Here is a 13,145-nt window from a genome sequence, read left to right as displayed (position 1 = left end):
TGCATCATTGAATTCTCGGGGGGGGGGGGGGGAATAAGTGTGGATGGATTTTTTCTTTTTCCCCCAATAGCGTGGCCTTGTGACTTTATTATGTTGAAATGTTCCCAATTAATATGATGTTGTTAAAGATAACGGTGCAATAAAAGCCCAGCTTAGTTTTCAGGGGCAAGTCTCTAGGTTGGTTACAGAAAATGTATTTAGTATCAAACCACTAGGTGACACTCTGAATGATACAACCCAACTTTATTAAAAAGAAAAATGATTAGTTAAGCCAACAGTTGTGCAATTACTACTTACACAAACACTACTTTTATACTCTCACTCAGAGATTAAAATGGTGTATCAATGGGTGGTCAGTCCATTGACAGAGTGAAGTACACCCATATAATCCTGGAAACCAAGGATTTGGCCTGTTATTTACATCTGATTCCAGACTTTTCACAGCATTTAATGTATTTTCACAGGAACTATCACTGCTTGCCATATGATGAGAAGAAGCCCTGTGTCTATATAAAGAGCTATTGGGGAGATCAGACCTTCCGACTGTACTTGTCCAATGTCCTAGAGAAAATCGCAGATCTGCTGGTAAGCCTTGTGCTACATATTGTCAGGATTTGTTGGAAAATCTGTCAAAACCTTTTTTGATGCAAAATTTGTTTTTTGACTAAATAAAAACCTCTGTGGAAAGTGTCTGTTCCTCACAAATTTTCAATTTCCGCCCCCTCAGAATACTGAAAATTTAGTCAAAGACCAAAAGCATTTCAAGTGTTCTGTTTTCCACTGAAAATTTTGACAAAAGCTATATTTTGTTGTTTTTGTCTAAATTTCTATAGGAAAATTTTTTTTCCCCCACCAACTCTGGTGTCTATCCTGTCCAAATAAGCCTATGTAGCTCCTGGCCTGTGGAGACCCCAGCACGTTCCTGGGCTACCACAGGCAGCTTCACCCTGTCTCCCTGAGGAAGCAGTTATGTAAAGCCAGTCTTGGCATTATGCAGCAGCCTAAACTTGCTCACTTGCCAGGGATGAGTCCCAGACTCTCCCCCAATCCTTTTGCTATATATACACACACACACTACAGTACAGCCATTCTGGCTGATATTCCAGATCACACTGAGTGTGTAGAGGGCAAAGGATTTCTTCTGGGTTGGCTAATTGACTGGGGTGGCATATTCTGAAGCACCCCCCACCCACCCCCAGTCCGTAGCTCTAAACCGACCTTATCCCTGGAGATGAAGAGGGGTTGTATGACCTGAAGAGCACTACTTACCCCAGAAACATCTCCAATAAGAGTACATTAGGGAAAGGGACCCTTCCCACAGTCCTTCATTCAGGGGGCTCCACCAGCATATCTGATAAGCAGGCCCCCACTGAGACTCAATGAAGGACAGATTCCCTCCTCCCTACTTGCAGGTAAATGAAGGGAGTAGATGGCTCTCTCCACTGCAGCTGAAGCAAGGGAGTTATTCCAGCTCACAGGTTGTGCAGGCACAGCAGGAGAGAAGAAACCCATGCAGGGAGCTGTGCAGCACTGGGAGTAGAGGGTCTTAGAAACACAGCAGATTACTTTGCCTTTTGCTTTAACCCTTGTGCAGTGGCACAGCCTGTCTCCTGAATGGGATAGTTCATGGCAGTCAGCATATGCCTCTCTTCAGAGTGTCTAAGCACCTACAGCTCTCAGGGAGGTCATCTCTGACAATCAAGCCACTTAATTAAACACCTGAGGGCTCAATCCAATCCCTATTGATGCCACTGGGCATCGCATTGGGCCTTATGTATGAACGTAAGTGTGTTATTTTAGGCACCCAAAATTTAACAATTATGACCTAGATGACTTGCCTAAGACAAACACCTAGCTAATGGCAAAGCTATATATAGAATCCAGGAAGCCACACGTCTTGTAATCTAACCACTAAAGAATACTCCCCACTCACTTACATTTATAAATTAGGTAAAGAAGCTGGCTCCTAAATCAATACTTTAGGCATAGAAAGGCTGTAGGAAGGCCCAAACAGAGTGGTCCTTCCTTTGCATGCTCCAAGCTTAGCGGTATGTCAAAGCTCAGACTTTTCAAGATACAAGTCTTCCTCTTACTGGCTAGACTCAATAACCGTAGTACAAATTATTACACTGACAGCTCTTCTTTCTACAATGTTTCCCCCCCCCCCCCATCTTGTTCTTAGGAAGATGGGTTAGAGGAAGTAAAAGATTTGATCAAGGTTTCAGAGACTGCGTCAGAAGAGAAAATGAACACCATTCTAAATGCCTTTATCAGTCAATGCAGGTAACCTAATTTATTATTGGAGCATAAAGTTACTTTATACATTGGTAGCAATTTCCAGGCTATGGACCCATAAATTGGCAAGATGCATGAAAAATACAATGAACTTAATTTGCTGTACTTTGTAGTCTGCTGTAAAAGAATTTTACAGCCTCTGGCTCCTATTTTGTGCAATTTTATTTAATTTCCAGGACTTGTTTTCCATTTGTCAATTACTGGATTTGATCTTAAGCTTTCTGGACTCTAAAAATAAAACAGTTATGAGAATAATTGAGAAGCAATAAGGTGCAAGACAGACATTATAAAAATCATGCAAAATTAAAATGAATACAGAGGGCCTCCTTGCACAAGCAGAACTCCCATTGTGCCCTGAGTAAGATGGACAGGATTGGATCCAAAACAGAGGCAAAGCCCAAGAGTGAATTAATTTATATCTAAACATTACAGTACAGATTGTATGTACTTCTTAACTCTCTCCAATATAGGTGGTGCCTTCAACATTTATATTAGTCTGGCAATTCCAGCATCACCATCTTCTGCTCCACGCACTGTGCCAGATAATAATTCACTTGCAGTCTATTTTATCAGCCATCATAATAAGGTAATCTCTCTCATAACAAATGCTTCTGTATTACTATTCCCTGATCTCAGAGCCTTCATTGCTCATGCCGAAAAGAAGCCCCAAGGGATGAACCAGACTGCTTTGGACAAAAAAAGACTTATGATGTGCAGGCAAGAACTGGTATGAAAGGCTCCCTCTTATATATATATAATGAGTTAATCTTATATAATATATAAGATGAGTTATATATAATGAGTTAATCTTAATCAGATGCAGTGTGTGTGTAGTAATTTGGATTTGGTTTTTCGGTGCCAGGGTGTTTCATAATGAATGTGAAAATTACATCCAAGAGCTTTTTTTTTTTAAAAAAAGGCTACTGCGCTAAGCAAAAGGTTTTAAGATTTTTCATGTTGAACTTTAAAGCAAGCAATTACAGCAAAAAGCTTTGTTCTTCGTACCTATCCTGATTTTACAGTAGTGCAACTCCTGACAGTTCAGTAGAGTTAGTCCTGATTTACACGAGTTGTAAAGCACGGATTTAGCCCATGCCTGATTGCTTTGATGGATCTGGGCCTAAGTGATAGAAGAATCAGGCCCATCATATTTTTGCTGTTTTTACATATATCTCGATATAGCAAGAGCTATAGATAGACATAAATAAATGTGTGTATATTTAAAAATATTTTTTGTTTCTTGATTTTTCAAAGTTAATACTGCTAATTTGATTTTGATTTACACTAAGCCTCATTTACACTCTGTCACATTTGCATCCATAGTAAGGCCCTTTTACACTGCCAGAGTGGCATAAAAAGATCTTACTATAAATGAGACTCTGGCACAGAACATCTAAAGAGAATTAAATATCCATACATTTTTTCATCTCTCCCTAGATTATATGTATATACATCTGTGTTCTAGCTCTCCTGTATGGCTCCTAGTACTGTAGCATCTGAGTTGCCACACAATCTTTATGTATGTCTCTTTGCAACAACCCTGTGAGGTAGGGAAATACTCTTACCCCCATATTACAGATGGGGAACTGAGGCACCGATCCATTGAGAAGCTGAGACAGAGGGACTAAGTGACTTGCCCAAGGTTACACAAAAAAGCCAGTGGCAGAGCAGGACATCGACCCTAAGTCTTCTGAGGCCTCAGTTACCAACCTACCCAGTGGACCATCTTTTCTCAGTATCAGAGGATCCATTTTTAATATATACACATAGGGGGACTGATCCAGAGGGTTGATGAGTACTAGCAACTCAGTGAAATTAACACCATCTTTCAGGAGCAGGATCATGTTAGTATCATAAAATATCATTATAATGCAGTATAATGCAGAGGGATCTTTACATATCCTAATAGATAGGGTGACCAGATGTCCCGATTTTTTAGGGACAATCCTGATTTTGGGGCTATTACCCCTGACCCCGTCCCGATTTTTTACACTTGCTATTTGGTCACCCTACTAATAGGCCTGCATTTTCTACTATACCTTGTGGTTGCACAGTAAATGTATGTATTATTTTTATGCCATTGTTTGCAGTACAGTATTGATCAAAGCCCTCCATCAGGATCAGGGCCCTATTATGCTGTGAGCAGTAAATACAAATTTCTGGGGACCTTCACTGCATAAACACACATACACACAGTGGAGAAAATGCACATTTTGTATAACTGGAATCATTTCCTGAAAGTTCATTTGCCCTCTGCTTTGAAATTTTGAAAAAAAAAAAATTTCATAGTGAACCTGGGTAGCTATTTCCCCTTACATGCCCAGTTGGATAGTCTGAAATAAGTTTTTCATGAACTCACCGTGTATATGAAATACTTACCTATTGTCCACTCCTGTTCCAGGAAGCAATGTCCTCAGATGCCAATGGCATTGTTCAGCAGCAGAAAAAAAAGATGTCAGTAGATGAACTGATGCGTGAAACACAGAACTTCATAGAGAAAATTCGATTCTTGGTTGATGAGGTAATTCACCATTGACACAGGATTTTACCTAGGTCACAATGTCGAATGTTTTAACGAAGATGACACAAGTCTTTATAATACAGTACAATCAGTAAAACCTTGGGCTAGATCTTGACTAGATTGATTAGCTGGTGATCCCCACTACTCTATATCTCCTCATAGGCACTGACTCCATGGGTGCTCTGGGGCTGGAGCATCCACGGGGAAAAAAAAAAGTGTGTGCTCAGCACCCACCGGCAGCCCTGCCAATCAGCTCCTTCCACTCCTCTCCACACCTCCTGCCCCGGCAATCAGCTCCTCCCACTCCCCCAGCGCCTCCCACCCACCAGAGATCAGCTGTTCAGCACAGTGCAGGAGGCGTTGTGGGGGTAGGGGGAGGAGCAGGGCAGGAAGGGGCAGGGCACGCTTGTGGGGAGGATCAGAACTGGGTGGGAAGAGGTGGGGCAGAGGTGGAGCAGGGGCAGGAAGAAGTGGGGTGGGGGTGGGGCCTTAAGGCAAGGGGTGGAGTGGGGGCGTGGCCTAGCCTGGAGTGGGGGTCAAGCAGCCCCAGGATAATCAGAAAGTTGGCACCTCTGCCTCATGTACAGCCCTTGGCATGGGGAATGTCCTGGAAAATGGGGTTGTGGCCAGGGCACTGTGACAGGGGCAAACTGGATACACTGTACATGCATTTGCCCAATGAAGAATGGCCTCCCTGGTGAGATTTCATCTGAAAGTAAAAATCTAGGGCACAAGAAGCACCTAAAGGAAAGGTGCAGGATGGAGGAGTGGTATACAGGGTATCCCACAGGGGATCTACACCCTCTGCCTGCCACACAGCTGTGCCTGTACAGGCTTCACTTGCACTAGCGTGAGGGGCTGTGGAAGAGGGGGATTGTGACCAGTGGATCTGTGATTACACGGAGGATCCATGGCGAATCTCTCACTCACACAAAAGAGGGTAGTGCAGGAGTCCTGTTGTAGTCTCAGCCAGAAAGTGTCTCTGCTGCTCTTCCATGTGTTGGGAGAGCTTATTCAACCAGGACCTCATAGAAAGTAGAATGGTGGGTCCTAATTCTCATTTTCCTTAAGGCCTTTGGGTAAATGAGTATCAAGCCCATAGATTTTAAGATCAGAAGGAGCTATTTTGAGTATCCAGTCTGCCTTCCTGCATAGCACGGGCCATATATTTTTTATCCAGTGATTTTTGCATCGAGTCCCATAACTTCTGGTTGAGCTAAAGCATCTGTTAGAATTGCAGGCAGTCTGATTTAAAGACCTCAAGTGATGGTGTATGCACCATGTCCCTCGGTGAGATTCTCTGTTCAAAATTTACATCTTATTTCTGGTTTGAATTTCCGTAGCTTCAACTTCCATCCACTGCAGCTTGTTATGCCTTTATCTGCTACATTAAAGATCCTTTAGTATGTGATACTTTTCCCCTGTGTAGGCCCATGATCAAGTCACCTACTAACCCTCTTTGATATTTGAACAGAGTTTAAGGTCCTTAAAAGCTTAAAACCTTAAAAGGAACAAACTCTGACTGTGCTCAGGAACTGAGGTTTGGGCAGATACTATGTATCACAGTCCGGCATATGGATTTTTAGGTGTGAATTGATAGATTTTTCTAGATTATGATGCTGGCTGTCTCTTCTCAGTAAAGGCTGGCTTTGTCTTGTCAAATTGTTGAAAAGAGTTAGGTCTTGTTAGTTCATGTTTAACAAAAAGTAACGATCGTTGCTCATAAAAAGAATATTTGTTAATGTAGCTCCAGTGTTCAAAGCATACAAGTTCTGTTCCATGTCATTTTAATAGCCGCAGCATACGGTGCCTGATGTGTTCATCTGGATGCTCAGCAACAACAAAAGAGTTGCATATGCAAGAATCCCAGCAAAAGACGTGTTCTATTCCCCAGTGAATGAACAGAGAGGGAAAAACTGTGGGAAGATTAAAACCCATTTCCTGAAAGTAAGTCTGAGACATTTTGATCTTTTACAAAGATGTTTTGAGCAGATAACTCCATGAACACCATTTTTATCCATAAAAAGAAAAGGAGTACTTGTGACACTGCTCAAATAAATTGGTTAGTCTCTAAGGTGCCACAAGTACTCCTTTTCTTTTTGTGAATACAGACTAACACGGCTGCTACTCTGAAACCATTTTTATCCATGTTTCACTCAGCCCACATGCATCTACCTTAAATATATGCAGAGTGAAATTATGCAGGAGAGCATTTCATTTGAGATACCAAAAATCTGAAATCTGATCTGCAAGGAATCTGTGGGTTTATCTGTATGATTTAGATCCATATTTGTCAACCAGTGAGTCACAAAAGGCAATTTGGAGGGCAAAAGTGTTGAAACCATTATTGCAATCTAAAGCAAATGAAATCTCACTCCCCAACTTCACCTCACAGCCTCACTCTACAAGGTTAAGTATGCTCTGTCAAATTCTCAAAATACACACAAATAAATTCTATTGGCTTATCATTGTTGTCATGGATACATTTTTACTCTTATAGAAAAATTTTGTCTTAAAAAGGGGTCACCAACCTGAAAAGGTAGAGAAACACTGATCTATTTTATCTATATTCTCTACTTTTCTGTTTTGCTTTTAATACCATGCTCATCATCATGGTGTCTAAGTAATTCATCCCCTGGCTTCCTGCTTCTGCCAAGTGTACCATTAATCCAAATATGCACAAATAGATGTAAATTGGTAGATCACTAAACCTTTCTTCTCTGATGAATACATTAAGCAGCATTTGAAAACTCCAAGGGAAACTCCAACAGATTGACATTCACCACACTCAGACAATGAGGAAGTGCAGAGATTCAGACATAATATAAACATTTCTGTTTATAACTCCAATTTAAAATGTGCATGTGAGATATATGTTGGTACTCCATCGCTGACAATGATGACAATATTGTAGCAATTCTCAGCTCTGGCTACACACGACTCCAAAGTCTGAACCATGATGCATAGAGTTGGCTACACTAAGGCCATGGGAAGTCTGTAAATATTATGTTTGACAATGCAGTTCTGTGGCGCTTTTCACGTGCAGCCTGGAGATGATTTCGTCAATCCTACTCAAACCTGTTACATCCTGATCTTGTCAAGAGACTACCAGTGTGTCCTGTCCTGAGCCATTTGCTCAAGTTCTTTGAGGTTGATAGTCTCCAGTGGGCTGCACTTTAGGTTAACTTTAAGCGCTTATACGGACGACGCTTCCTTCTTTTGCTCCCCATGCAAGATCTGTTTTGGGAGACAGATCTTCCATTCTGATGACATGTCCAGTCTACCTAAATTGTGTTCTCAATAGCATTTCCTCACTGCTTTGTTGTGTTTGCTCTTTCAGGGACCTTAATATTGGTCACTCTGTCCTGCCAGCGAATGCTCATTATTAAGGCTACATTTTAGTCACGGGTATTTAGTCATGGGTATGGACAGGTCACGAGCAATAAACAGAAAGTCATGGTCCTGGACCTGTCCATGACTTTTATTAAAAATACCTGTGACTAAATCTTACCTGCTGGGAGGGGGGCACTCCTGAAGACTGCTGCTGGGGGTGGGGGCAGAGCTGGGCGATGTGTCTGCTGGGTGGGGCAGCCCAGGCCCCTGCTGCAGCTGGGGGCAGCCTGTGTCCCCCTGTTACTGGAGGAGGGGCAGCCCGGGGCCCCTGTTGCTGCTGCTGGGGGCAGCCCTGCCACCAGTCCAGGTGGGGGGGAAGCCCGTGGCCCTGCTGCCACTGGTGCACGGGGGGCAGCCCGGGGCCCCGGCGCCACCTCCGCTGGTCCGGGCCAGGGGCAGCCCGGGGCCCCACTGCCACCTCCGCTGGTCCGGGCCAGGGGCAGCCCGGGGCCCCACTGCCACCTCCGCTGGTCCGGGCCAGGGGCAGCCCGGGGCCCCACTGCCACCTCCGCTGGTCCGGGCCAGGGGCAGCCCGGGGCCCCACTGCCACCTCCGCTGGTCCGGGCCAGGGGCAGCCCGGGGCCCCACTGCCACCTCCGCTGGTCCGGGCCAGGGGCAGCCCGGGGCCCCACTGCCACCTCCGCTGGTCCGGGCCAGGGGCAGCCCGGGGCCCCACTGCCACCTCCGCTGGTCCGGGCCAGGGGCAGCCCGGGGCCCCACTGCCACCTCCGCTGGTCCGGGTGGTGCGGCTGGCCCCAGGGCTTCCCAGATGCTGTGGTGGTCCTGGGGTCAGCTGCACCAGCCCTGCAAAATTCACAGAGGTCACGGAAGCCATGACGCCTGTGAATGATTCACAGCCTTACTCATTATCGAGCGGAGGGAACGCTTGTGAAATTGCTCAAGCTGTTAAATGTGCCATCTATAAAGAGTCCATGTCTGAGATCCATACAGGAAAGATGTTAGATATATAAAATATTGAATAATATACTTATCTGACAAGACCATTTTAGCAGTGTTATACAAAGAGAGGTAACATGCACAGTAACAGTATGCAACAATGGAATGTAGTCACTGTCCATCAGCAACAGCTGGAAGGAAAAGCCTGGACACTCTGGAATAATAAGCAAAGCTAACATTGCTTATTACGTGTATAGAAACTCATCACCTAAGATGGTTGTTGTTGGAACCAGGCAAATAAAACGTGGCTCGTCAGCAGATAGAGGTATCCAGACTTCTGCTAATTATCAAGAGTAATTTATTGTGCATACTATTTACTGCATAGAATAACATTTCAGTGCATTTCTACTTACAGTTTTTAAAGAGGCTTCTTGAATCTTTTTAGAGCTTTCTTATGAGAAATCTCTCCCAGGTCTATCAAAATGTTCTATTTTATTTGAATGAAGTAAAACTAATTTTAGAAGTAGTCATTTCAAACAAAATGAAACGGTCATTAAGATACTCTGGTGTAGCAATTCTATTTATCCATCAGATTAAACCTCAGAGGCACAGTACAAGTAGTTGTATTTTCACTTGAAAGAAAGTTACAACTATGGATAGCACTATGGATAACCCAGAAGGTGGGATGTTTCCCCCCTGTTTAAAATACAAAGGTTGTTGCTTACAAGACACACTGTTACACCAAGTGAAACAAAAAGGCACCAGTTAAGCCATCATCAATTGTTAGGGTCTGTCAGGAAAACATTGCAATGTACAGGTTTCAGAGTAACAGCCGTGTTAGTCTGTATTCGCAAAAAGAAAAGGAGTACTTGTGGCACCTTAGAGACTAACCAATTTATTTGAGCATGAGCTTTCGTGAGCTACAGCTCACTTCATCGGATGCATACTGTGGAAACTGCAGAAGACATTATATACACAGAGACCATGAAACAATACCTCCTCCCACCCCACTCTCCTGCTGGTAATAGCTTATCTAAAGTGATCATCAGGTGGGCCATTTCCAGCACAAATCCAGGTTTTTTCACCCTCCACCCCCCCACACAAATTCACTCTCCTGCTGGTGATAGCCCATCCAAAGTGACAACTCTTTACACAATGCATGATAATCAAGTCTGGCTATTTCCTGCACAAATCCAGGTTTTCTCACATCCCCCCACCCCCATACACACACAAACTCACTCTCCTGCTGGTAATAGTTCATCCAAACTGACCACTCTCCAAGTTTAAATCCAAGTTAGTGACTGTCTAGTCATTTTATGTCATGAATTGCTTTAGGAATAAGCAGTATAAAAAAACTGAATTAAGCAGAGCTTGATAGAAAAAAAATATTGTTGAAAGTATTGTCAAAAAATGTAACATTTTATGTTGGAAAAAGTTTCATCAAAAGTTTTCTGACTTGCCCTATGAAGTAATAACTTATTTAGGAGCAGCCATAATACAGTCAGAAAGCAGCATGAGGTGGACAGTGCGCCATAGGCTCGGAAATTTAACATAGCAAACACCAGAGGCAAATTTACAGCTGTTATTTAGCAAGAAAAGGCTTGTACACTATCCCACTGAAAGCAGACTTTTACAACTAGGTTTGTTATCAATTCCTTCCTTTGAATCTTGAAATACATTGTACCAAGTAGGTCACATGGCCATCCTCCCCATTATGACTTCAGGTCAGCAGGGTCTGACAAAACACATTCTGGAATATTTAAGGAACTGGCTGAAGAGATCTCTGAATCATCACCTATTATCTTTGAGAAATCGTGAAAAAAAGGACAAATATAACACAGAATGGGAAATGACTGCCTAGGAAGAGTACTGCAGAAAGTGTCTGGGGATTATAATGCATCACAAACTAAATATGAGTCAACAATGTAATTCTGTTGAAAAAAACAAACATCATTATTAGATTTATTAGTAGAAGTGTTGTAAGCAAGAGCGGAGATGTAATTCTTCCACTCTACTAAGCACTGATAAATCCTTATATGGAGTGCTGTGTCCAGTTATGGGCGCCACACTTTGGGAAAGATGTGGACAAATTGGAGAAAGTCCAGAGGAGAACAGCAAAAATTATTCAAAGTCTAGAAAACATGACCTATGAGGAAAGATTGAAACAATTGGGGTTTGTTAAGTCTGGAGAAGAGAAGATTGGGGTGAGGGGGAAGGGAAGACATGATAAGTCTTCAAGTTCATAAAAAGTTGTTATAAAGAGGAGGGTCATATATTGTTCTCCTTATCTACTGAGGACAGGAAAAGAAATAATGGGCTTAAATTGCAGTAAGGGAGATTTAGGTTAGACAACAGGAAAAACTTCATAATGGTAAAGATAGTTAAGCACTGGAACAAATTACCTAGGGAGGTTGTGGAATCTCCATCACTGGAGGTTTTAAGGACAGGTTAGACAAACACCTATCAGGGATGGTGTAATGGGGTTTGACTCACCACTGCAGTGCCTCCTGCTGGCCGCCCTGGGAATTAGCTCTGGTTCACCAGTGCGCATTCATCTAGTGATGTCTCGCCACCATCACTTCTGCCATCAGGACCCGTGTTGCTCTCAGGACCATGGTATCCTCTTCTGGACACAACTCTTTGGCTGTGCCCCACTCTGTTCTCTCCCTCCCGCCCCATTCTGGGAGGCCAGCAGTCCTCTGTCCAGCCATTTGCCTCAGTGGTAGGCTGCAGGCCAGGGTTTAGCCACCTGCATCAGTAGCAACTGGGGCCAAAGGGGGAGAGGACTAGCAGTCATACGCTGTGTCACCTCCAACCCCTGGCGTCTGTTTCCCTGGGCCACTTCCCCGTAGCCCTAGCACCTTCTCTGCCCCTGTATCATGGCCTCAGTCTGGCAGCAGTCAGCCGGGAGCTCACTCATGCTCCCCTGACCCTGTCCAGCACTGCCTGGACCATGGTGCTGTCTCTTCTCCCTCCTTCAGGGCAGCCAGTCCTCACTCCTCAAACTCCAGGGAATGACTGAAGCTGCTCTGTTCAGCATCCCTTCCTATATGACCCAACCTGGCCCTAATTGGCTGTCTCTCTAAACCTCCTGATTGGCTGTCTCTATAAGCCCTTTCCTAATTGGCTGCCTCTTACACAACCTCCCTGGGCTACTTTAACCCCTCTTCTGCCAGTGTGGGGCTGAAGCCCCACCACAGATGGTTTAGATAATACATCGTCCTGCCTCAGAGCCTATCAAGGTCCCTTCCAGTCCTACATTTCTATGATCCTGTGATTAAATAGGCAAGTCATTTATCAGCATATCATAGAATCATAGAATATCAGGGTTGGAAGGGACCTCAGTCCAACCCCTGCTCAAAACAGGACCAATCCCCAACCAAATCATCCCAGACAGGGCTTTGTCAAGCCTGGCCTTAAAAACATCTACGGAAGGAGTTTTCACCACCTCCCTAGATAACTCATACCAGTGCTTCACCACCCTCCTAGTGAAAAGGTTTTTCCTAATATCCAACCTAGACCTCCCCCCACTGCAACTTGAGACCATTGCTCCTTGTTCTGTCATCTGGTACCACTGAGAACAATCTAGATCCATCCTCTTTGGAACCCCCTTTCAGGTAGATGAAAGCAGCTATCAAATCCCCCCTCATTCTTCTCTTCTGCAGACTAAATAATCTTAGTTCCCTCAGCCTCTCCTCATAAATCATGTGCTCCAGCCCCCTAATCATTTTTGTTGCCCTCTGCTGGACTCTTTCCAATTTTTCCACATCCTTCTTGTAGTGTGGGGCCCAAAACTGGACACAATACTCCAGATGAGGCCTCACCAATGCCGAATAGAGGGGAATGATCACATACCTCAATCTGCTGGCAATGCTCCTACTTATACAGCCCAAAATGCCATTAGCCTTCTTGGCAACAACTGTTGCCTCATATCCAGCTTCTTGTCCACTGTAACCCCTAGGTCCTTTTCTGCAGAACTGCTGCCTAGCCACTCAATCCCTAGTCTGTAGCAGTGCATGGGATTCTTCCATCCTAAGAA

General features: G+C 44.0%; 1 protein-coding gene across 1 annotated transcript in view; it reads left to right on the top strand.

The window, feature by feature from the left end:
* Positions 1-13,145, top strand: part of FER1L6 (fer-1 like family member 6) — a 148,439-nt gene that overhangs the window by 72,114 nt on the left and 63,180 nt on the right. Inside the window, exons 14-18 of the mRNA XM_073329149.2 lie at positions 465-585; positions 2,183-2,283; positions 2,932-3,022; positions 4,697-4,816; positions 6,611-6,763. Coding sequence (XP_073185250.1) covers positions 465-585; positions 2,183-2,283; positions 2,932-3,022; positions 4,697-4,816; positions 6,611-6,763 — 586 coding nt within the window. The remainder of the gene's footprint in view (positions 1-464; positions 586-2,182; positions 2,284-2,931; positions 3,023-4,696; positions 4,817-6,610; positions 6,764-13,145) is intronic.

Source organism: Lepidochelys kempii, chromosome 2, assembly GCF_965140285.1.
Source record: "Lepidochelys kempii isolate rLepKem1 chromosome 2, rLepKem1.hap1, whole genome shotgun sequence".
NCBI lineage: Eukaryota > Metazoa > Chordata > Testudines > Cheloniidae > Lepidochelys > Lepidochelys kempii.
The sequence above is the reverse complement of the archived record's forward strand: the minus strand, read 5'-3'. Positions and strand labels throughout refer to the sequence as shown.